Source organism: Cyclopterus lumpus, chromosome 6 (assembly GCF_009769545.1).
Source record: "Cyclopterus lumpus isolate fCycLum1 chromosome 6, fCycLum1.pri, whole genome shotgun sequence".
Taxonomy (NCBI): Eukaryota; Metazoa; Chordata; class Actinopteri; order Perciformes; family Cyclopteridae; genus Cyclopterus; species Cyclopterus lumpus.
This window is the reverse complement of record NC_046971.1, coordinates 14,888,805-14,914,517: the sequence shown is the minus strand read 5'-3', so window position 1 is coordinate 14,914,517 and position 25,713 is coordinate 14,888,805. Positions and strand designations below refer to the sequence as shown.

At 43.1% G+C, this 25,713-nt stretch overlaps 2 protein-coding genes across 5 annotated transcripts; one reads left to right on the top strand and one right to left on the bottom strand.

Annotated features, from left to right (window-relative positions):
* Window positions 1-721: 721 nt before the first annotated feature.
* Window positions 722-17,131, top strand: LOC117732307 (ELKS/Rab6-interacting/CAST family member 1-like). 4 transcript variants are annotated; one of them, XM_034535188.1, is made up of 21 exons: window positions 722-907; window positions 2,024-2,788; window positions 2,885-3,073; window positions 5,615-5,906; window positions 6,526-6,653; window positions 6,788-6,862; window positions 6,940-7,095; window positions 7,253-7,420; window positions 7,561-7,728; window positions 7,852-7,989; window positions 8,128-8,268; window positions 8,397-8,537; window positions 8,700-8,893; window positions 9,640-9,651; window positions 10,282-10,402; window positions 10,527-10,658; window positions 11,594-11,754; window positions 11,967-12,114; window positions 12,933-13,028; window positions 13,880-14,065; window positions 14,294-17,131. In XM_034535188.1, the coding sequence occupies exons 2-21, from the start codon at window positions 2,243-2,245 to the stop codon at window positions 14,429-14,431; spliced, it is 3,330 nt and encodes a 1,109-aa protein (XP_034391079.1). In that variant the 5' UTR covers window positions 722-907; window positions 2,024-2,242; the 3' UTR covers window positions 14,432-17,131. The 4 variants fall into 4 exon arrangements, with proteins under 4 accessions (XP_034391079.1, XP_034391082.1, XP_034391081.1 ...); XM_034535190.1 differs by lacking the exon at window positions 722-907 and adding an exon at window positions 935-1,023; XM_034535189.1 differs by lacking the exon at window positions 722-907 and adding an exon at window positions 1,811-1,928.
* Window positions 17,132-17,838: 707 nt separating this feature from the next.
* Window positions 17,839-20,444, bottom strand: LOC117732838 (F-box/LRR-repeat protein 14-like). The gene has a single exon (XM_034536042.1). The coding sequence runs from the start codon at window positions 19,848-19,850 to the stop codon at window positions 18,639-18,641; it is 1,212 nt and encodes a 403-aa protein (XP_034391933.1). The 5' UTR covers window positions 19,851-20,444; the 3' UTR covers window positions 17,839-18,638.
* Window positions 20,445-25,713: the final 5,269 nt, after the last annotated feature.

The window sequence follows — 25,713 nt, the reverse complement described above, 5'->3', positions numbered from 1 at the left end:
ATTTATTTATTATTTAGATGGAACCTTCCATTTATACAGTTCTGCCGTGAGAAACATACACTTAAAACTATTACTTTGATCACAACATTATTAGCTGAAACCCTGTTAACAAATTATAGGATTCCATTAAAACACAGACCAGGATGCTGTTTGTAAACCGAGAAGTCTGCTGCTCTTGTTCAATTTTATTTCAGATTACAAATGACTCAAATACGATTATTTATTATGTCATACCGAGTGGCTAATATACTACAATAGTTATACATAAATATTACTCAAATTTGTTTATTGACTTTTGTGGGGGGAAATAAACATCAGTCCAGACCATTAAATTGTTTTGAAGCAACCATTTCCGAAATACAAGTCAGCACTGCCCCCTGTTGGTATTTGTGGACTATACATTCCATATTTATCTCCTCATACGTGATGTCACACAGATGACAAGCTCACTGCTGTGCACAATGTCCAACTAATATTGTATTTTTAATAGCAGATATAGATATTCCAAATAGTGGTAAACTACATTTCTATCGCTGCTTGTTCACTGAATTTAATTGTCAAACACTCCAGAGTTGCCCACAACGTTGACTTCTCTCATCCTATCTATGCAAAGCTTTATCTGTAGGTCTGCTTTCTGTTGCTGTCTACATTCACCCACCATAAAGCTCGTGACCGCGCCTTTAAAATTCAAGCGTGGCGAGGGAGACTGTCGTGAACGCGCACAGAAGGTTTGACGTCACTGAGGCGCCCTGGCTCTCCAGAGCTGCTGGTACTGCTGGCAAAAAAAGATGGGAAAATCAGATAGACATCAATCGAGTAATTAACACGAAATTACGGGTTTTTCTTGCCGCTTACCGACTGACTGAGGATTCAGGGTTGGCTTGAGCTCCACCAGACAACGAGAAAGGTAGTTTATTTGGAGAGGTTTTCATCACGGGCTATTGTGCGAGGAAAAATAGAGGTTCTAGTTGAGCCCATAGATCGGATGGACGAGCCCGTGTCACGGTTTAGCTCACGGTAAATGTATGTGAATTGATATACTATCATTTCCTTGATATTAACTCGACTCGCAGCTACGTGTGTCACGCTCTGGTGGAAGAAAATCGTCGCGTGAAACGAAAAGCGGTTCCGTTGAGTTTTAGTCAAATACGGTTCGCTGAGGGTGTCTCCCGAGGAGACCACGTACCGTGTCGTTAGAATCGGGCTAAACGCTTTAATCCGGTCCGGCGTGTCACAAATGTTTCCCCGCATCTAATGACCGTATCACGTCCGTTACCTCGCTGTCTATTGTCTCTATTCGCGTTTCGGTTTTACGAGCAGGACGGGTTTTCCCCTCGCCGCGTCCACCATGGACACTTTCCTCTTTTCCCTCCCGAGCTAACGTTAGGTGTAAAGCCACGGCGTCAGCAGATTGGAGGAACGAATACATTTGGAGCGTCGGGATTTATTCCGCAGACAACACATACGAACCAATGTAACGTTAGGTGTGAAGCACACGACAGCACGACAGGGATCACACGTAGCTGAAGGTGGAGATGTTAGCCGGTACGTCAAGGTAACGTTAGCGGCTACAAGGCCACGCAGACTGACGTTACACGGCGGGACTTCGGGGACACTAAATATGAAACCGAGCATAAAATAGAATAATCAGATTCCTCCCGTACTCAGAGTCTCGTAATGTTATATATTACCAGTATTTTGACTCAAATTGTCCGTCCTATAACTTAACCTTAACCAGCTTAAATCAGTGGCTCCTAACATCTCTCTATCTCTCTCTCTCTCTCTTTTATTTATATATATATATTTATTTATTTATTTGGCTGGAGGCGGATAGTGACTCCCAGTAGAGTGGGTGTTAGTCAACTGCTAGCTTGTTTTATATAGGGTGCCCAGACTCTGATGCTGGCCATGATACTACTTTGTCAAATGTAAACACTTTTTGTTCTCTTGTTAATTTATAATGGATGCTTCATGAATGCTATGCCAGGAAATTTATACAGGACAACTGTTTTTTTCTTTGCAGATTGGTGTATGATTTGTAACACTGGATATTTCCTGTTGGAAGAAGAAAGTGGAGAGAGTCAGACCTCTAAGTTATTATGAACATTGTGTCCAGCGTCTCCAGTTGAAGCAGCATCACCACCACATATTCACAGAGTAACACATTTAGCAAGAACAGATACAGATACTTGAGGTCATACTTTGGTTTTGCTGTTGGCTCCGTTCTTCTATTTAGCAGAAGATGTACGGTAGTGCCCGCTCTGTTGGCAGAGGGGATGCCAACCATAGCGGAGGTAGAGATGGAGGTGGTCCTGGCAATCAGGGATCTAGCCGTTCCCCTCGCCTTCCCCGTTCTCCTCGGATGGGACATCGTCGCACCAACAGCACCGGAGGCAATGGAGGAGGTCCTGGAGGAGGAGGAGGCAAAACCCTTTCCATGGAGAACATCCAGTCCCTCAACGCGGCGTATGCCACCTCAGGACCAATGTACCTGAGTGACAATGAGGTTGCCATGGCAGGTGACCACATTCCCAAAAGTGGTGTGACAGTCACGACCATGGGAAGACATAGGGTGACATACGGGTCAAGGGGCAGCAGCAGTGGAGCTGTAGCTGCTAGCACCCCCAACATCTCCACCTTAATGCCTGGCAATGCTTTGCTGCCAGCAGGCATGATGGCAGGTGATGCTCTAGCTTTTGGGGACCACCACATGGCATCCACTGTGCCCCACTCTCTAAGGCAGGCCAGAGATAACACCATACTGGACTTGCAGGCCCAACTGAAAGAGGTATTTTGCCAATGTTTCTTTATGTTTGCAGATGTTTAATAAGAGGTTCACTTAGGTTCAACGGACCACATTGACTTCTTTACACTGCTTTCTCAGATTCTGCGTGAGAATGAGATGCTGCGGCGAGAGGTGGAAGTTAAGGAGAGCAAGCTCAGCTCCTCCATGAATTCTATCAAGACCTTCTGGAGCCCAGAATTAAAAAAGGAGCGAGCTCTCAGGAAAGATGAGGTTTCCAAGATCACTGTCTGGAAGGAGCAATACCGTGTGATTCAAGATGAAGCACAGGTGAGTGTTCCTCTGTATTTATTTAAATGGATAGAATAGATGTTTTTCCCCCAAAAATCGTATCGAGTCATTATTATCAATCTAAATGGATTCTTCAACTGGCGCGTGCGTGTGTGCGTGTGTGTGTGTGTGTATGGGGCTGGAGGCAGGTTTCTAACATTGAGTTAATCCTCTTATATGCTTGTGCTTAATAGATGAAAGAGGCCGTACGTCTAATGGCTGCGTTAGCATTTCAATATGTTTTAGAACTTGCTGGTTGTGGTGAACAGAATGAAAATGTGGAGAAAGAGCTAATTTAAACTGTATATGCATCGTCTTTAAACCACTGCAGAAAATAAGAAACCAACTGAAGAATATTGTCACAGGTTAGCAGTAATAAACCAGCTGTTGGGAATATCTCTTAGTTTTTTGATTATGTGGCGTTCAAGGACATTTCATAATTGTTCTCTTTTGTTTTGGGTACATGTTAAGTGGTAGATTTAGTTGAACGGATCAAAAAACAGAAAAATATATTGTATATTTGTCTATTATGGAAATCCACACCAACACTTCAGAATTCACCTTTCACGCTTTTATCACATTTTGTAAAAAGTAGTATAGTATCTCTTATACAACAGTGTACTTGACTTATTATTGTAGAGTTGTATATGTGGTGCCATTCATCTACATTGCATTATTTCTGATGTTGGGTGTGGAAACCCAGTCTTTTCATATACATGTGTCAATTTTCACTTCTTTTTCTCCCCCTTGGATCTGAATCTAAAGAACGGAGACACTGGCTTTACAAAACATGTCAGCCTGCACACATGTATAATACACACTGTATGGACACATGTTTAATATCAATAAGTAAATACACAGGGTTTATTTGTACACCCTATAGTGTGTTTTGGGAGTTGTGTAAATTAAGTATCACTGGGATTCTTAATGAATGGGCAGATGTGTATAATTAGCGTTTTTCACTCCTGCTGAGACACAGAATCACACAGTGGACTAATTCCCAGTAATGCCTAAGTAGCACAGGACTAATCAGTGGGTGCTTTAATTTAAAGATGTCTGCTTTCATATGTCAGCCTCCACCTCCCATGCTGGCACACATGCAACGGAACGCACAGACATACACATACACACTCAAAAGGCATTTGGGTAATTACAGCTTCAGTTCAACTGCATGCCCTCATTGGTTGTAGGTCCAACTATTTGTGGATAGGTCTGCAATCGTATGTTTGTGTGTCATTTCTGACTCGCTATGCTGATATGTGTGCACGACAAAGCATTTATGGCCATCATTCTCTGTGATAAGTGACCGCTATTATCTAGCCCATAATAGAGAGAGAGGACTGTCTTTCATTTCTCCATTACAAAAATAAAGAAAATATGTTTGGTACCTTTTTTTTTTTTTAATTCTTTTTTTTTTTTTTTTTTAATTAAATGATCCCTTTTTGTCTTGCTAAATACTCTTTGCCACATGGTTAAAATTTAAATGTATGTTGTGTTACTATACAGTAGTTAATATGTAAGGGGAGCAGATAAAGGGGAGAACATCACAACAAGTATGTATCACACCCTGAGCATCTTTAAAATGTTGACTTGTATACAATTTGCCTCGTGCTTTGGATGATCTGTAGCAGAGGTGTGGCTCTCTGCAGTGTGCACTGTGTCCTTACGAGCGGTGACTTACGTATTTTGATCACTTTTGTTGGTGCCTCACATCTCCTACTCTTTGTGCTCTCGCAAACGCCCAGCTGTTATCTCTCCTCAGGAAGAGAGAGTGAGAATATGGGAGCTGAGGAAGGGAGAAGGTGTGTGTGCGTGTGTTTCCGTGCGCGCTTCTGCCTGTGTGTATGCAGGGGGTGGAGCGGTGCAGTCACAGCAGTGAGTCAGCCTTAGTCACGGGGTGGAGAGGGTGATGGAAAGTGAGGGTTAGTGAGAGTATTGGGAAGAGGGAGGATGAGAAGCAAGGTAGATTAAAAGTGTGTGTGTGTGAGGAGGAGAATGGTGAGTGCCAGTGGAGGGAGAAGGAGAGAATGACAAAGGGAGGGGGTGGAGGAGGAGGATGGAGAAAAATGAAGCCAGACACTGACTTCTCTCTTTGTTCTGTCGTCTGAAAACGCTCACAGCTGGTTTAGACCAGAGAGTGTAACACAGCCTTGTGTCACTGTCTCACAGCAGCGTTGGCAAGTGTCCGAGGCATCAGATGCCACAAACAATGCAATACTATACTATGCTGCTTGTGTTTCACCTCTTGTATTTCTCTGGGCATGAAATGTAACACTGTACACAAAGCCTGACTGTTGAGGGTGCATCTGTCAGGGCACTGCAGAATTTTCAGTCACTGATTTTTAACACTCGGTAGTACAATGTTCTGTAAGGATACATTCCCATAAAGTGGGATTAGAGCAGCCTCTGTGTTACTCAATGAATCAATACAAATTCCTTCACCTCATATACCCTATTGTGAATCATTTTGTAATAAAGTCCAACAAACGGACCAAAAAACTGATAAATGTTAACAAATGCACATGCCCCGTTTCTTTCTAGCATCTCCAGATGACTGTTCAGGCTCTTCAGGATGAACTGAGGATCCAGAGGGACTTGAATCAGCTGTTTCAGCAAGACCCCGCCATCCAAGGCCGGGACATGGCCCTCACCTCTGAACCCACGGAGGAGAACTACCGGCGACTACATGCAGAGCACGAGAGGCAGGCCAAAGAGCTCTTCCTCCTTAGAAAGACCCTAGAGGAGATGGAGCTCAGGATTGACACACAAAAGCAAACCCTGGGAGCTAGAGATGAGTCTATCAAGAAACTTCTGGAGATGCTGCAGAGCAAAGGTGGGTTTGTGCCTTGGTAGAGACATTTAAAGCCAATTTATCCTCATAAAGTATCAACAGCGGGGCTTGAAGCCGATGCAGGTCTTCTGTTGGCCAATAGATTATTGTACAAAACGGTATTTAAGTCTTTCGTAAAGCAGAGATTGTTTCTGCTTGATCCCCCTCAGCTCCACCCAAGCTCTAAGTCGCTGGTCAAATACAGGTTTCTGCACTCCAAAAAACTAACCACCATGCATGCCTCTGAGGCAAGGAGTATATGAGGGCTTCATGCAAAAACTTGTGCATCGGTGTCTCCCAAAATAATCTCATCTCATGGTTCTTTGGTGGCACAAAATATCAGTGATTATCGCATTGACAAACCAAAGACCGGAAACTAAGAGGAAACCCCAAACTCATTTAAACCCCAGAGAACATCTTGATAGATGACAAATGAAATGGCTGTTCTGTGAATCCAATGCTTTTAGATATCCTTCCCTACTGAACTGATGAGCTTTAAAGTCTCAGCTCCTGTGTTAACCTCTGCAGGTTAACCTCGTGGCTTATGATGCTCAGGTTATGAAATAAAAGTCTTTCAACCCATTTCCTTCTGGTAACCAAGGCGTATGTACATCCTTCTCAGGGCCGTCTGCCAAGGCATCAGAGGAGGACCAGGAGCGGACCAGGAGACTGGCTGATGCAGAGATGCACAGGCATCACCTTGAGAGTTTACTGGACCAGAGAGACAGGGAGATTAATGCACTAAGAGAGGTAATGTCCAGTCCAATCATGGGAGACGTATTACATTTCATTGGTCTAGTTATGTTGTTCATGCTCTGATATGAAACTGCTCATTGATGTTTTACACATACATGCAACATGTTCTTCTTCATCTGACCCAAAAGGAGCTGCACCGTCGATACGAGGGAACCCCTGAGTCCACAAAAACTAAAGCTCTGCAGACTGTCATCGACATGAAGGTGTGTGTGTGTGTGTGTGTTCAAGTGTACAATCTGTGCATAATCTGTGCATGTGAACTCCGCTTCATCAACCCCAGGATGCAAAAATCAATTCAATGGAGCGGGGCCTGAGAGACATGGAGGAGGAGCTGCTAATGCTGAAATCCAATGGACTGCTGAGCTGTGAGGAGCGGCAGGAAGAGATGAAGCAGATGGAGGTCTACCGCAGCCACATGAAATTCATGAAGAACAAGGTCTGGGAGATTGAGTTTAGTTTGACTGGACTGTTGTAGTAAAGCAGGAATAAGACTTCTTGTGATCAGATGCTTTTTCTCAGCAGGTGTCAATTTTGAATTCACTAGAAACTTGCATTTACTAATTTCCACCCATGCCCATCTATTTTTTTTTCAGATAGAGCAGGTGAAGCAGGACCTCTCCAGGAAGGACACCGAGCTGCTTGGTTTGCGGACCAAGCTGGAGACTCTCACCAACCAGTTCTCAGACAGCAAGCAGCACATCGAAGTCCTCAAGGAGTCCCTCACTGCCAAAGAGCAGCGAGCTGCCATCTTACAGACGGAGGTACAGCAGATGCATTCCTATACACTCTTGCCCAACTGACTTTGGAATAGCTGTTCAACTGTTTTCTTTACCTTTGACCACTTTGGTTTTGTGAGCATGGCCCAGTTATGGTCAGTGATTGTCCACCTTTCGCTGACCAGGTGGATGCCTTGCGCCTGCGCTTGGAAGAGAAGGAGTCAACTCTGAATAAGAAGAGCAAACAGATACAAGAAATGTCAGAAGAGAAGGGCACACTCAACGGGGAGATCCACGACCTCAAAGACATGCTGGAGGTCAAGGAGCGCAAAGTCAATGTGCTTCAGAAGAAGGTGATTTGGACTGAGAGCGGTTTCAAAGATCTTGTGTTTGAAGTGGCCACATGCAGACATTGTGCTACAATGTGTGTCCTGTGGCTGACGTTCATTCTGACCGACGGTTGCTTGTGTTAACAGATTGAGAACCTACAGGAGCAGTTGAGGGACAAGGAGAAGCAGATGAGCAGTCTGAAGGAGAGGGTAAAGTCTTTGCAGGCAGACACCTCCAACACCGACACTGCTCTCACCACACTGGAGGAGTCTCTTGCAGAAAAGGTGAGTTTATATCTGCACGTACCAAGTTACGTCTGACTACAAATGGTATGCATTTTCATTTGTAGCGACGTATATGTGTATTGATGAGTTACGTCCGGGAAGGCAGCAGGTGTGATTGTTTTCTTTGCCTCCTGCTAGGAGCGCATTATTGAGCGTCTAAAAGAGCAGCGAGACAGAGACGACCGGGAGAAGACGGAGGAGATTGACAGTAACAAGAAGGAACTGAAAGAGTTGAAGGAGAAACTGAGCCTACTGCAGGGAGACCTGTCAGACAGAGAGGTGAGAAACGGTTGGAGCAACACAAGCTCAGGCAAACTCCTGTTTACTGCATTTCTACAGTCCCGTGCTCTTAGAGTTTGATAAGCTGGAAAAGGTTCATCTATGCTCCTGTGTGTGGGTTTGTGCAGACATCTTTGTTGGACCTGAAGGAGCATGCATCGTCCCTGGCCTCCTCTGGTCTGAAGAAGGACTCCAAACTCAAGAGTATGGAGATCGCCTTGGAGCAGAAGAGGGAGGAGTGCCTCAAAGTGGAGAATCAGCTTAAGAGGGTGAGATCCTAAAATAATGTAATGTGCTGGCTGAGGTCTACACGACGCTACTAAATGTGTTCTTTATACGATTGTGTCTGTATATAGTCGGTCATCGAACCCCTACCTGTGGAAGCTGTAGTGAATACAGCTGCGTTTAACTTTTATTGCGTCCTTTGTCAGGCTCAAAACGCAACCCTGGAAGCTCAGGCCAACACTGAGCTGGCCGAATGCATTAAGAACCTCGAACAGGAAGTGGCCCGCCACAAAGAGGATTCTGGGAAGGCCCAGGCTGAGGTGGACCGCCTGCTGGAGATCCTTCGGGAAATGGAGAACGAGAAGAATGACAAGGACAAAAAGATCAATGAGCTGGAGAGGTGGGTAGAAAAACATGCACATTTCAGTCACTCTAAAAAAAATATTTTCTTTTGTAAGAATGACTTTTACAAACTAAACTCTAAAGGTGTGGACATTGACTCTCCACCATGTCTTTAAGCCCATGTCACTAAACAGTGGTTAATGATTATGTGTCAGTAGATGTGCAGCTGGTTTCTGATTGTTAGCCCTAAAATAAGTTTTTTGTCGTAAATGTTCAGTGTAAAGATCTTTTTTTTTTGGTGACTTTGTTCCAGAAGATTTGCATGAACCTTTTGTTTGTTGTGGTGTGAAGCGGCTCATTGTGCTTTCTGCAAACAGTTTTCATCCCTGCTAGCTTGGACTTGTGACCACTGTTCCTCGTGACTGATGCACATTTGTCTGTGGAGATTGTTGCCCTCTGCACATTAAATGTGGTATTTTAATGTAATTTGGCCATCTGCCTTCTTAGTCCAATTGCTTTGAAAGCGGATGTGGGGAATGTTATTAGCAGACCTGCTATACAGCTGGTAGGCACAGCTGTAGTAGTTGGCATAGGCAAGCCATGTTTCTGCAATTGTTGCCTTTATGTATGTGGTGAATCATGAGATCTTATGACACCGGTTGCTACATAATCGTAGAACTGATGTGTATGAGCCAGCTCCCCCTTCCTTTCTTTCTCTTTTTCTTCATATTGACTCATTTTCCTGGTCTTTTTTTCACTTTAATGTTTTCTTGTCTTTACACCGGAAATCTCTCACCCCACCAGTTTGTCCTCCAGGTTAGTATTTTCTCTTTTTCTCTCTCCGCCGACCCTGGCATCCTTATTCTTTATGTCTCACCTCTTGCCTCTTCATAGTATGCGGTGCTGCAAGCAACCGCCTCGTCTTGACATATTTAACTCTTTGTCTTTCCTCTTACGTTCTTTAATGCCCATTTTTCCTCTTTCACCCCCTTTTGTTCCACTTTTCACACTGACTCAATTCTCAGATTGAGTCTTTGCAGGGCGGTGTCAAATCTTGCCAAAGCAAGTCTGTAACGCTCTGGTTGTAAATGTTATTTCAGTATTTCAAAAAGGGAGGCTTTTCATCGGATCTCATCTCTTTTTGTCCACATTTGATTTGAAGATGCATTTTCTTTGCCTCCTGACACTATTATCTTACAATTGGCTACAATCATAACAGACATGTCAATTATATAATCATAGATGTGGCAATATGTGAGTAAAGAAGGCTTCCTTTGGAATCAGACGGAAATTTATTTGGTGCATATCTGGACTAAAGATAACTTGGTTACACTTTTTCCACAATATTTCCTTCTCTTTTCAACTTCAATAATACATTACATTTACATGTAGTGGAACCACAGTCTAACTTACACATGTACATAACATTTATTCTTGTCAATTTAGGCAGATGAAGGACCAGTCAAAGAAGGTGGCGTCTCTCAAGCACAAGGAGCAGGTGGAGAAAAGTAGGAATGCTCGACTCATGGATGAGGCCAGGAAGAGGGAGGACAACATGTCTGAGCAGGTGTGTGTGTGTGTGTGTGTGTGTGTGTGTGTGTCACTCTTCATGAGAACAAAGTTCACATTTGCTGGCACTGGCTTCCTAGTTCATTGCCATAACGTGACCTCTTTCTACGCCTGTTGTGTAGGACACTCTGCGTCAGAAGTCTGAGCGCATAGAGGAGCTGGAGGAGGCCCTGAGAGAAAGCGTTCAGATCACTACGGAGCGAGAGATGGTGCTGGCACATGAAGAGGCTGCCAGGTCTCTCCAGGAGAAACAGGTACACAACTGCTCCTAAACAAACGTGCACACGAGAAACCCAATGTTAATCAATCCAAAGGATCACACATGCAGTACATGCATCATCTAAACTCTATATACAAGAAACACCTTCTTATATTGCGATTCTTTTTGCCTCATCTTGTTGCTGCCATTGTGGTGTTTCTCATCCTTTCTCCACCTCCCTTCTCTCCTTTGGCCTCCATCTCTTTCTCAGTTCTTTTATCTTTGCGTTGTTGTTTTCTCTTGTTTTCTCTCTGTTACACACCGCCTCTCAGAAGCACTCACTCAAACCAATGCATGAGTCCCACCTCGCCCACTTTAAGTGGTCTAAGGTATGAGCCCAGAATGTGTGCCCTCCCACCAGTGAGCAACAACACTTTCAGGGGTGGACACAATAACGGCAACACCTCTACAATTCGTGCAATGACGCAACGACCCTGCAATACATGCGTTTGTGAAAAATGGATCGTTTTTGGGGAATTTGAGTTTGATGTTGTTGAATTGCATTTTTTTGTACGGTGTTGCTGTTTCCAGCTCATGTAGTTTCCGAGTTATTTTGTTTACCTGCTGTTTGCTTATGAAACATCGCAATGCTAATTAATTGGTTGGCTCGAACATCAAGTAGCCAATAGAATTGATCATATTGGAATAGAAAATGTGCTCTTTCATTCAGTCAATTGCAATAAAATATGTACTGATAACAAACAATGGTACTCTGGTGCCCTTTTTTAAATGAATAACCGGTAAATTAAATCTTGTGCTGTAGTTTAATGGTATCTGTGTTAGTTGATCCCTAGTCCTTCCCAAAAGCCCACATGAATTCTGCTTCTCCTGCCTCTAATTAGAGTGCACAGTTTAATTTCTTGCGAAATGTACTTGGCTTTCACTCTTGAATTTATTCTATTCATGATTGAATCATGTGTGTGTTCCCAGATGGAGGAGCTGCTGGGGGCGATGGAGAAAGTGAAGCAGGAGCTGGAGTCCATGAGAGCCAAACTGTCCTCCACCCAGCAATCTCTGTGTGAGAAAGAGACTCATCTCTCAACGCTGCGAGCTGAGCGCAGAAAACACTTGGAGGAGGTGCTGGAGATGAAGTAAGACACACACACACACACACACACACACACACACACCACAGGGTGGAGTAGACTCTAAAGTATCGATTTGCTGCCTTCATCTTGTAAAATGTCATCCTATTCTGACCTTCCCCAGCTGGCAGGATGATTTTCTGCAATAAATAATAAATGATAATTGATGTATTTACTTGTGTGGTTAAATGCCTTGTTGTTTCATCCCCACCTAACAGGCAGGAGGCGCTGCTGGCTGCAATCAGTGAGAAGGATGCTAACATTGCCCTGCTGGAGTTGTCGTCCTCTAAGAAGAAGAAGACCCAGGATGAGGTGGCTCTGCTGAAAAGGGAGAAGGACAGATTGGTGCAACAGCTCAAACAGCAGGTGGGGAGGGGGCTGCTGGTAACACTTGATTTCTGTCACACTGGGGAGTAACTTTTAAATCCAAAAGTAAATTCAAACAATGGCTCCTTATCAAACAGGTTCCTGACTGGTCCTCTGTATGCTGGCACCACACAAAGACTTTAGACTTGGATCCTCTTTTTCTCTTCAAATGTTGGTTGACTGTGGCCACTTTATTTTGAAATATAGACTGGGACAATTTATGTAAAATAGTAAGCAAGATTTAAATTGAAACCATAATTCACTTTGCTCAATTCAGTACACCTACCATATTTGCAAATTGTTAGGAAATATTGTTTAGCAGCCCTTAACAGATTAGGCAAACTGTTACAGAAACATTCAAGTTTATTTTAACAACCAGGGGCACCTATTTGTAGCTTCAAACATGTTTCCTAATGCTTAGAACATTTTAGTTCTGCAGGCTGCTGCTGCGATTACAAGACTTCAGGTACATTGATGTTTCACAGTCAGGGAAAAGCACAGCTGTTCATGATAAATGGCTCATTTATGTTTAGCTTCATCAGTTTCAGGGTCCTGGTATTGTCCATGCTGTCAAACTGTAATGTGTTACTGGGACACTCTAATAGAAACACGTGCTTTTATAATGCGAGTGAACATTTCTGCTGTGAAAAAAGCCCTTTTGTCTAACACTTGTTGGTATTGCTGGACTCGTATGCTCACAAACCTCAGTAATAATGCTTCTGAAATGTAATTATAAGCAGTGGGCAGGGTTGCTTATGTATGAGTGACTATTCCATTGTGTTTTTTATTTTTTATTCTTACCCTTTTTTAATTTACAGACTCAGAACAGAATGAAACTGATGGCAGACAACTATGAGGATGACCATCTGAAGACTGCGCCTGACCAGACAAATCACAAACCCTCTCCAGACCAGGTAGCTTAACGATCCACCAGTTGGTCATCTTTCCATTTCATTCTCAACGGCTCATCTAAAAGGTCCATAATTGATGTCTTAACAATATAATGTCTGTTGTAAAGAAGGTAGAACTGATGCCTACTACCTGAAGGGAACTATGTTTTAAATGGAAGTTTTCTCTGCTTAACTTTTCTGTCTATATACTCACTAACCAAATTTTTTTTGTAATGCTGCGATTGGCTTACGTTGTGGCTAACAGGATGATGAGGAGGGTATTTGGGCGTAGCCAACCTTTTGCCCTCCCCCTCTCAGCCATTTTGTTCAGAAGGGTGAGCTCGTATGAAAAGCCAGACCTGTCACCCCTTTCCTCTTCTTTGCTCTGTGGCATGTTTACTTTGTCTTCCATTTTGTGTGGTTTTCTTTTTGCCCTCAGCCATTCCTCTGTTCTTGTTGATGGTCATCATTGCTTGTTTTATTTTTTTTAGTACATCTTGCCACTCATCCCGTGCCATGTATTGCTTCTTAGTGGCGTATGGGTTCGGGTTAATCGATGCCTGTCTGCATGTTTGTATGTATTTGATGAAGCATCTTCTCTTTCACTGATTAGCTCCTGACATTTATCAGTAGTTGTAAGTAGCTTTGTGAGACTTTTTGTTGAGTTGCACATGCCAAACAAAGCCATTGAATAATGCACCCAAGATTAGCATGCATGCAGATGGTGTTTTATTTATGTTCATGCCAGTGGGGTGTTGTACTTCAGTCTTTCATTATGTTCAATCAATTCAACGACCGCATACACTTTATGTGTTTTCATTGCCTTGTTTTCCCACACTGCGTCACACTCTTGTCCCTTTTGTCTCACCCTGCAGATGATACCCCCTCTTCTAGCCCTGTCCCAGAACCGCAGTAAACTCAAGCTTTACATCGCCCACCTGACAGACCTCTGCCATGACCGCGACCCCAGCATCCTCAGCCAGCTCACGCCGCCCTCTCACTACCACCACAGCGACCCCGAAGACTGGGAGGAGGAGCTCCAGAAGATGAGTGTCGAACAGGTAGAGGAGGAACTCTCAGTTATTCATACCTACACTATAATTTGTAACCACAAATTTCTCATTTTTGGAGAATAGGAATGGCGGGTGTATTTGCATCAATACAACCTTAATTTCAAGAAACCTTTTTGAATGTCAAACATTTCTAGATTTGTGGAGTGGAATGCAGGGTTTTGTTGATTGAACGTCTGGTAAAAGAAACTAATAATACTTTTTTTTCCTTCTATCCAGGTTGAGAGAGAGCTGGAGGTGTGTGAGAAGGAGAGCGGGGAGCTGCAGGAGTACGCCAACTCTGTTCTCCAGCAGATCGCAGACTACTGCCCCGATATCCTGGAGCAGGTTGTCAATGCCCTGGAGGAGTCGTGCTGACAGCTCTGACCTCGGACACAACCTGGCTGACCCCTGGTGTTGTATAATCTGTAGCTGGGCCCAGGTGCCCCTACCTCCACTCAATGAGGCTCCTGGCAGGATGAGCGTAAACTTGGGCATTGTCTCACCCCACAGAGCTTTTCCTCTTGGCTCCCCTCTTCCACCCTGGAGCATACTTTCACAACGCCTGTGTGCTTTCCAGTCTCAGGTGTCACACTATAAAACCGAATGAGGCGCGTTCACACAGTCGAAACATTGCCAAGTATGGCACTTTGAGCAAATATCAGATGATACACTGCAGTCTCTTTTATTTAATGACCGCTGTGGCAGATGGTGGCGTCTCAGTGGGAAGAGAAGAACTAAAGTACACACCTAATCATATTATCAGGCATGCAACAACATACTGGAGGCTCGCAAAAAGTTAACGGCTCACCCGTAAGCATTTGGGAACTCACCAAAATTCAATTTTGGCTTGTAGTATACTTGGAAACATATTGTACACCTGTAAGTCTGGGACGGGTGCGTTGGGAGATAAAGGATATGAGACGAATGAAGCAAAGTTCTGCACAAAGTCTTGGAGTATACTGCCAACCTTCCTCTCCCTAGACGTATTCATTCACAGCAGGAACTGCTAGATCAGGCACAGTTACCTCACCCACAACTATCTCAGTCTTTTACACCTTAGATTCCTCTTGCATATCTTTCAAGTAAAAAGGGGTACATTTGTTCCTCACATGGGGAAGAAAAGCACTTGGGAGCTGCTACTTCTAGAGGGGAGCAGAGTGGAGCTCAGTTCAGTGGGTAGATGAGGAAGGTATGGAGAAGCTTATTTTGTATTGTAGTCCGTGTTCCCTAACTAGTAGGTTGGACTCGCTAGTTAGAAATACAGCTACCGGTGGCCAAACATCTGAACGCTTTGGAAATGCCACATTTTAACCAAATATAAATGCTCTCCAAATGTTTCTACTCCCGGCTTGGATCTGTCATTGTAGCGAGGATTAAGCTGTAGGTACGTTTTACTGTGTGGTCTGTGGCTGGGTCACTGGCATGAGAGGGGGATCAAGGCCGGACCTTTGACACAGATCAGAGGTCAGCTTTAAGTTACACAATGTTCTTGAATATAAGAGTGGGAGGAGAAACAAAAAAAAATAATTCTCTGAGACTCATTCAGTTTTAGATGGTTTTGCACACAACGTCCACTTGTTTATGAGGTATGCAATGTTTCTTTTTAGAACGTTCTAGTGGCCTTGGAGCATGAACAGAGATCAGTACTGGACCTAATGCAGGGATATTTCTTTCCTCTGTTATATTGGTGCTAAGGCATGATGTAAGATCCACTGATCAGTCTCATCCAAAGTTTCTGTAGATGTTACTTAAAGCCCACCTGATCTTTACTTTGTTGACGGAATCACAGAAAAATACAAGCGATGCTTCCATTTCTTGTATTTTTCAGATCACTTACAAAATGCAAGTGATGCCTCCCTTTATTGTATTTTTTTTAAATCTTCAGGGCTGAGGTTTTTAATTACTAAGTGCATCTACATTTACAGGAAACAAGTCACTTTTCAGCAGATTTTGATTCTTTAGATCAGTTTGTAAATGATGTGCTATTTAACACGTACAGTGACTGAATCCAAGTTAATTAAGTGGAATGTGTTGTGCATTCTTTTTAAAAAAAGAATTAAAAGCAGTGCAGTTGTCTTATTTTGTCTTCAGGACAAAGTGTGTGTGTGTGCGCGTGTGTGTGACAGTACTGCCATAACTCGCGGAAAGTCATGTTCTATAGAGATATATAAAAATATAATACATATATAAAAAATGTTTACTGTATGGATATGCATTGAATGTTTGCACAGAATCTTGAAGCGCGAGCTGCTCTGAACAAAATGACCGTTGAGTTGCTGTCTTCAGCAGAAACTTGAGGAAAGTGTCAAAAAAATCTTTTGTGTCAAAAATAATGTGTGAACTACAAATGTTTTCAAACCGTGACTGTGTGATGGGAGAGTACTTTTCTTGCATTTATTTTCTCATCAGCAAATTACAAATATATTTTCACCATATGGTGATGTACATTTTTTTTTAATCCTGAGATTCCAGTGTTGTCTTTTCTTCTTCCCTGTTATGTAATTATTTTTTTTTGGTGGTGGTTAATGTCAAAAGCAGATTGTCCCTGATGGATAAAAAAATAAAGTCTCCAACCATCATGGCCCTCCTGCTGTTGTAAGAACATAATATGACGTAATAAAACTGCATCTGGAGGTTTTCTAACAAACTCTCTGTATATGGGTGGATTGGTGTTTTACTGACAACTAAACACATCCGCTGGTTTTGGACGATATCAGGATGCTCGTCTGTCAAAACGGAGTGGAGATTAATTTCCTGATGTCTCATTTCAACCCCCCACCCCTCACCACTGGGTTCAGAGAAAGAAGCAAGCCTTTGTTCGTGTTTAATTCCCCTTACTTTGGCCTGTGTGTCCCTGCCCTTGCCTTAATGTCTCGTCATCTCTTTCTCTCTACTCTTTAATGAGGACCACAGGGCTGATTAAGGGGCATTTGTTTTTTAATTTTGCATTTGTATAAGAAATGTATTGCCTTCTGTCTGTTTGTGTTAAGAAATCAAACTAAACAGAAAGCAAAACAGACGTTTGTGAGTTATTTGGATTTTGTATGTATGTAAATAAATAAATTATAAGCCTTGGTTTCTTGCATTTTCTTTGAAAAAAATAAAATAAAATCAAGACACCACATACAAATGTGTGAATATGCTTTAACTGGTTTGAAGATGAGCCCTTTGACTGATTTCACATTTGCCGCTGTTATAAAGGTGGTTTAAAGGTGTGTTACATCTTAGTTTAAGGCTGTAGTGCATGTATTGTAAACTAAATTGTACAATATTTAAGTGGAGGTGGTATTGTTGCAGCCTGGAGTTCCCACAAATTTATTGATAACATGGATTACTAGATTGTATATAAGGACCCTGAGATCTTACTGAAGGACAGCTAAACAGGACGTGGGAATTTGCTAAATGGGGCTTTTAATCAAAGTTCTGGGACAGCTGTGCATTATATAAAGTTTTTCCAAGTGCCAGTTGGATTCAATAGTAACCAGACTTTGTTCTCAAAGTGTAAATACATTTCACAAACATGATCTAATGTTTAAATGTCAGCAATGTACAATGTGAGATGTGAATTATCTTCATATGCACAAGTTGATTTGGTATTAACTGCTAATTAAGATCTCTCTCTCTCTCTCTCACAGAGCTCACACAGCAAATTGTGTTTTACAGATGAGACATTGCAAGTGGTGCCCTAAACTGCAAACGATAAAGATCTACAGTCATAAATCTAAAGCAAATAGTTGGTAAAACTGTTACAAATTCTACAAGTTAAACACACAAAACTGAAACATATTTGCCATCTTTATTCATAAATATCACTACTGTATGAATATAAAACAATCTTAAATTACTGCTTTTTTTTTAAACAAATACTCTATCGTTGGAAGCTCCTCAGGAGAAAAAACACGAATAAAACAGTTTTAAGGTATTGCATATAGCCTTGGCAGCTGTTAATTACTACACCTTACTGTAGTCGTGTTGATGAACCTTTGACAGAGTAGCATACTGGAACATCTGATACATTATTATTTCCTCAGGAATATGAAACATAGCCAACTATACACAGGTAAACAAAGACAGACGGGAGTGATCCACCCACTTCAATTTGAAGTACAATTTTTTCACTCAATACAAAAAATATTGGTTACAAGTAAAAAATACATCAGCCAAAAAAAACGTTCTATCAAAATTTGACTTTGTTAAGAGTTAAAATGCCTAGCTATTATTCTGCAATGAGATTTTAAAAATATCTAAATCTCCATTGGTATGTGAGTCACAAAAATATGCACTGTAATTTAGTATTCGGTGATAGTAGGCACTCCTGTGTTTAATTGGTGAGGTAGCTAGATAGTAAGAACTGTACACAGGCTGAGATTAAACAATGCACATTAGAAAAGAGCAAGACTGAAACCAAACGGAGGAGTATTGCAGAGGAGGTGAACAATATTCCAGTGATCAATGCTGAGTCCCTCTCCTTGTTTTTAGTCACAGTATAGAAGGTAAAATTAAGAGTGGATACAGACCGTTCTTCTCAGTATACAACTGAGCACTATACACAATGAAAGATGTATACTACATAAGGGAGATTTCACCTCACTCTCTCACTCTCAGTCATCTGCCACAGTCCCAGGTTCAACACTTTAAGGCACGGGAGCTGTGTTATCCTCTCTAGACCCCTCTTGGTGATCTTAGTACAACCGTACAGATCAATCCCTGTCAGCTGAGTCAGGTGGTCAGCGATCAACTCCAACCCTTTGTCTGTGATCCTCACACACTGTCCAATGTTGAGAGTCTTGAGTTCGTGCATCTGGCGTACCATCCTGTTAATGCCATCATCGCTGATATGGCAGGAACAAAGAGAGAGGGACTTGAGCTGATACAACCCCTGGGCGATGTAAGCCAGGCTCTGGTCTCCAATCTTGTCACAAAAGGAGACATCGAGTCCAGACAGCCGGAGGGAGCCCATGGCCAGATGCATTATCCCTGTGTCACTGATGTTATCACACGACCGCAGGTTCAGGCTGCACAGGTGCGTCATGTGCGACAGGTGGATCATCCCCGCATCTGATATCCCTCCGCAGAAGCTGAGGTTGAGCACTTTGAGCTTGTTAAGGCCCTTTGAGACATGTTTCAGGGAAAGGTCAGTCAGCTTCTGGCAGTCCTGCAAGGTTAACTTCTCCAAGGACAGGCAGCCCTCTGCCGCGCTGCGGGTCATGCCCGACAAGTGACCGATGCCCACATCGGACACATGCCTGCAGCTGCGCAGGTTGAGGCTCTTGAGTCTGTGCAAGCCCCAGGCAATGAGCAACAGGCCGGTGTTTGTGATATTGCTGCATCCCCCAAGTTCAAGCACCTCCAGGTTTTTGAGGTACTGGGCAATCCTGCCCAGGCTGGAGTCAGTGATCTGTTTACAAAGGCTGAGGTTCAGCACCCGCAGGGATGGGATGTCCTGCACAAAGGCATGACCAAGTCCGTTGTCTGTGAGGTTGAAACACCCACACAGGTTAAGGCTTTCGATGTGCGGCATCCCTTGAATCACGTAGCTCAGACTTCGCCGGAGGCTGAGAATCTGAACTTTTTTGATCCCCCTGGTCTGCAGACTGGGGAACAGAGACGGGTTGGCTCTCCGCAGATGGAGCTTGGCTTCCACCCCCCTCCACACAGACTTGTGGTAGGACGCGTCCCTCCAGGCCGCGCACACTTGGGCTACTCTTCCTTTGTCTTTAACGTCCAGATAACTGAAAATAATGGCCAGGATCTCCGGGAAAAGGCACGATATATGCGTCTCCATTTCGAACATGACTGAGGGTTGACTGCTTTGGGCGGCAGAGGTCGACTTTGGGCCTCGATACTGTCGTTGTGAGCTCGCAGGAACTCTGCTGCCGAAGTTGCTGCTTGGCAACGTTAGCTAACGTCAGCTAGCATTCAAACAAGCTAACGCTAGCTATAGCCAGTTAGCTTCGTGCGTAGCGAAACAAACAGCCATCCCGCGGGAGCGACGCCTGCTATTATGATCACTTCGGGGACAAACTCCCCTTTTTTTATGGCACAGTTATTATATTGAGTGGACGCAGGTGACGGAAACCGCGAAAGCCAGTCGTGATATTGAGCGAGCCGGCTAACGTTAGCTAACCTCTGCGCAGCGTTAGCTGTCTAAACTTGTTAAAAGCAGAACAACATCCGCGTCCGAGCTGTCCGAGAGCAACGGGTCACTTCCTCCACGTCATCGTAACGCGCATCCAGGAACTTTTTAGTTTGCAGAAACTTTTCTCCACCGGGCCGTTTGCTCGCACGAAAGGTAGCTGCTCCTTTAGCTTCTGAGGCATTTCCATCAGCGCCGGAGCTCCAGATGAAGAACCAGCTCGTTCATCCAGCGGCTCCTAGTGGAAGTAACACTGATACTCCACTGCTGGCTCCGTTACCGCTTAAATACCCAGGTGAAAAATAAATGTTAAAGTATTTTTAATCTTAGCATACTTGAGTATACTAGAAGCCCTACTAATCATATAAGTATACTTAAAGTGTGCTATTTTTGAAAAACAAATGTATATATATATATATATATATATATATATATATTTAAGTTGTGATTAAATAATAATTAAGTACAATTTGAAGTGTATTTTGTATATTTTTTTGTGCTAAATTGGAACAACTTAAAGTATACTTAGTACAATTTAAGTACATGACTGTGTATGTGCTAATATGCATGCCAATAGTTCAGTTTATTTTAAGTATATTTGAAATATATTATGAGTATTTTACAAATATGTAAACATCAAATTAATATTCATATATTTATATTGTGGTAATAGTATACCAAAAGTATACTTTTTGGAATACTATTAACACATTATATATTAATAATGTGATAATATACTAAGAAAGCACACCTCGTTATTACTATGCTATATTACTTTCTACACTACATACTATTGGCCATTAAAATATTATAAATGTATTACCAGTAACGCCCAAAATCAGACTGAATCATTGATTGAGGTGCAGTCTTACTGGCAGCAATATCGTTGCCTGTGAAGCCCTTTATGTGCAATGCAATGATGAATGCACGTGTTTCCTTGCAGGTAACCATGGTTAACAGAGAAAGAACATTGAATTTCCTTTTAAAGCTTCCAGTCTGTTATTCTAACTCAATCAGCATGACAGAGTGATTTACAGCCTTGTCAACACTCATCTATGTTAATGAGCGAATCACTGACATATGTAAGCTGGTCCTTTTGTGGCAGGGCTGAAATGCAGTGGAAATGGTTTTTGGGGCATTTAGTTAATTTTTAAACATCACTTTTCATTCATCTGATCACTCTTCATAACATTCTGAAGTATCTGCAAAGTGCCATTGTTACACCCCTAAAAAGCGGGGATAAATAATCACAAGAGTGATTTGATGCATTTTCCTCAGCAAAGACTTTAATGTATTAATTTACATAGGAAGAGATCCATAGGAGAGTAGATAGTACATACTTATTCTAAAAGAATGCGGTTTCCCTCGAGGTATGTGGGTGGAGACGAAAGCAATCGATCTCAGACTCAAGATCAAGACCACAATGTGGATCACATGTGGAACACTTTTATATCATAAATTGCACAATAAAGAACAAAAATAAACAATGTTAGAAAAACACCATCTTAGTCTTTTAAACACTTATCCACATGTATGAATTATATTTTCAATTACATTATATATTTTAGCACAACAGACCATCCCATTACCATTTCTTTAACTTGCTAAGCATGCATCAAAATCACAAAACGAGACTTACCAGTTCCTGCTCAAGTGATCACATACCTCCTGCCCTCCACAACGTCCACTGCAGAAATTGAATGGGACAATACAGGTATAGGCAATTTAACTTGTTTGTCTCAGGTCCTAAAGTGACCTCTCTTGTTTGTCTCTCTCTCTCTGTGCAATTCTTAGCAGTAAAACCAGTTGGGGAAATGGTGATGGGGTTCTTCATTGTCCTCGTTTGTTCCAATGTCGTTGGTTCTTACCATATCCAATTCATCCATTCATCTATGGGATTATGTATACCTGAATGTTCTGCTAATTCTGCTGACATTGCTCTTAACCAATTAAGAGCCTTGGTGAATAATGCGTCAGGTGCTGTGTTATTAGGGATAAAGGTGCAGCAGATTTGGCCAAACATGGCACAGACACCTTCTTTTTCCGCTAATAAGGTACAAGGGCCTTGCGGTTCTGATAAGTCATGAGGGAGGTGGCAGATAATTGTCCATGGACTCCATCTAAAGCATCTCTAGTCATGTTTGTAAGGCGTTGAATATTGAAATGTATATAATTGATGTGGTCCACATTTTTATTAACCACAATAATGGGAAATAAGGATTCAAAACCGGCGTCAATTTGATCTACCAGGTTATATTCATCGGGAACACCTCGGGGTAGTCCAATTGCATAAAAATAAATGGGGGATCCAGACTGTAAGTCAAAACTCCGTCTCCCCCTTTGGAGGAAGTCATCTATGGGGTCGGGGGCCGTCAACTCAACGGCACTCACCGCGATCACCCGTACTGGAACAATTAATGACACTGAGGTACATGTTCCTTGCCAATTCTGTGGTAAGATATTCAACAATCGTCTTCCTCCGCAGAACCAGTATACATCGCTACATGCTTTTTGCAACTTGGTGACGTTCTCCTATTCTGTAACATTAATGATGGAGGAACACCAGTCCGGGGGAATGTTTCCTACAGGAGTGGTGGTGTGATCAGTTTTTGTCAGAACAAGAGGTTCCTTAATGTCCCTGTCCTCAATTTGGAGAGTGCTACTCCATGAGTTATATGTACAACAGTCTGATGCTCCATAGTTAAATGGGCCGTTTTGATTATGGCATTCCCTATTGCTGCCACGTATCTTGTGCATGAAGGGTGTCCTATTTCTATGTTATCCAGTCTTCCACTATAGAACATAAGTACCTTACGATCATTACACCCCTCCCCCCTTTGAAATAAAACGGAATTCACAAATCCGTCTTTTTCATCCACGTCCAAATGGAACGGTTGCGAGTAGTCAGGAGGGTTAAGTGTCATAGCAGCAGCCATTGCCTGTTTTGTAGCTATAAAAGCTTCTTCGGCTTCAGTGGTCCATAACAGTGGCTTGGAGTAATTCTGATAACCAGCACCCGCTATAAGAGCCCTAAGAGGGGCCAGTAATGCAAAGTCAGGAATGAAGTTCTTACTCCAAGTCACTAGCCCCAAAAAGGTAATCATGTCCCTAACACTGCTGGGTTGATCGTGATGCAAGATAGAGGACTTTTGCTCCTCGGTCATCGCCTGGCCAACTTTATCAATCACTCTCCCGAGGAAGGTGACACGTTGTCTTCCCACTTGGAGTTTGGACTTGGAGACCTTAAAGCCATTCGCACACAGCCAGTTCAGGACCATTTTTGTGGCTTCCATAACTGCAGCTAGTAACCCTTGTATCGTGTTTGATACCCCTGTCAACTGCGCTTCTCTTAGGGGATATTGGTAACGGTAAATTGGCAATACCCCCCTTTTTTCACTCTCAACAGGTGTCATTGGAATTAGGCCCACATCAGTCCCTCCAGTTGTCCAGAATGAGTCTGGAAATGTGTTAAGTAAAGCTTCTGTATTAGTATAGTCAGTGTTCTCTCTACCATGAGTGGGGCATAGCGTGTGTGTTTCAGGGGACAGCTGTACCTCCGAGGTGTATGCTATACGATACAATTGCGTGGAGGGAGAATAATGTAAGTTAACGTTTTGTGTGTGCACCCAGCCCGAAGCCGTAACTCCTGCTTTAGTCATTGGGCCGAGGTTCCGAGCTTCACCTCCATCTTTGATCCAAATAGTGATGTGTAGGTGAGAAACATCAGCCAGTGCATACAAGACAGACAGTTCTGAGGTCAAATCCACGGCCGCAGCCACCCTTGTGCCCCGACATATATCTCACGGACAGTGACAACGGGGTCCCCATACAGTGATGATTCATGTTCAAAACCTTCCCACATGGTGTCATAGTTGTCCTCAGGGACAAGGGAGTCATTTAAGGTACAATGCAAAACATCTTGAGGTGGGGCGTAAGGGTGCAATATCTTGAACCATGTTTCCCAGAGGACGCATGTCGAATGCAACAAACTTTCTTCCGAGTCCACAACCTTTCCCCACCAAACCATTGCTTCCTTTTCTGCTGTCTCTCTTCCTCCCTGGTATTGTTGTAAACCCCACGAATGAACCGTAGCACATCGTTGTTGGGTGCCGTCGGGAAAAGTGACGGTGATAGTCTTTTGTCATGTGCATTATCAAATGTTGTGCACATAAAATGTCTCTTCCTACCAGGTTAACTGGGCAGGCAGTTGATACCAAAAATGATTGGTCAAAACAGAGTGATTTCCATTTACAACGTAACTTCATTGAAAGCGGCCACTCCTCTGATTGACCCGAGAATCCGATCACTGGCACAGTATTCCTTGATGGTGGTAGTGGCGTATTAATTGTGGAATACCTGGCTCCTGAATCCAGGATGCACATATGCTCAGATACGCTGCAATCCAGGCAGAACCCCCCTGATTCAGTGGTGGTAAAGACATTTTTAACATTGTCACGTCCTGTAAATTGTATGGCTGGTAAGTTGTTTTTCCCGCCCCTCCCTGTCCTATTGCTGCCAATAATGGGAAGTTTCCTCTGGCTTGGGTATGGCTGCTCAGTGGTGTTGTCTGTGCCTGGTGGTATCTATCTCTATTTCCCCTCAGATCCCCTGATGCCTGTGTTACCTTATGTTGGAGAATTATCTAAGGTGAGGATGTGGATGAGGATGTGGATGTGGCTAGAGGGGAGGTGGCAGAAGATACCATCTTCCATTCTTGTTTGGTCATGTCGTCTTCCCATTCTCTTTCATCATATTCCAGTTCCTCCTCATTGTCTGTATCCATAATGGTTCTTAAAGCGTGTAGGCGTTGGGTCATGTGTTCCATATGGGCGTTGTCATGTACGACCCTGGGTCTGGGAGAGTTCTCCGCCCATCGTGAGGTTAGGGGACGTATCCCTGCAATTGACCCTGCCGGAGTAGACCCTGTCTGGTGGTATCTGGTACGGGTTGGTGTCACAGGTGATGGTTCATAGTCTGGTGCTTGTGCCTGTGCTCGTGCTTGTCTCTTGGGCTTATTATTTGGTGCAGAGGCCACTGCTCGTATACGTCTGAACATCCCCGTTGTCGCTCAGATATTTGCGAGTCTGATCTAAATATGTTGAGACCCCTGCTTCAGTGTCTGGATCTCAGGCTGTCATTTTCAATATGCCTCCTTCGATGAAGAGGACTTCCGTTTCTCCCTTTCTAGTTGCTATACCTGCTCGTAGTGGCACTTCTGGGTAGTAGAGCAGGGATGAGGGTTGATGCCTTGTGGTTGGCTCGTAGGGATGGGCGGTCACCTGAGGATGACCACTGCAGAGACCCACCCACAGCTTTCCCACTGTCAGTAGTGGTTCTGACAGAGGTCCATTGTCTCAAAACAGGACCGTAAACGGCAAACAAATTATGAATCACATGAATAAACTTCCACATTCAGATAAAGTAAAATAGATGAAGTATTCTCTTCTACACACATCAATACAAGTTTAATAACTGAAATCTCAACATCAACTTACTAGGAGCTGAAATGGTATCTGCTGAC

What these genes read in the sequence shown, in the direction of transcription:
- LOC117732307 (XM_034535188.1), top strand. Translation starts at nt 2,243, where the DNA reads ATGTACGGTAGTGCCCGCTCTGTTGGCAGAGGGGATGCCAACCATAGC. An exon ending in AGGACAACATGTCTGAGCAG is followed by an intron (nt 10,403 to 10,526) that starts GTGTGTGTGTGT and finishes CCTGTTGTGTAG; the next exon opens with GACACTCTGCGTCAGAAGTC. An exon ending in GAGGAGGTGCTGGAGATGAA is followed by an intron (nt 11,755 to 11,966) that starts GTAAGACACACA and finishes CCCACCTAACAG; the next exon opens with GCAGGAGGCGCTGCTGGCTG.
- LOC117732838 (XM_034536042.1), bottom strand. Translation starts at nt 19,850, where the DNA reads ATGTTCGAAATGGAGACGCATATATCGTGCCTTTTCCCGGAGATCCTG.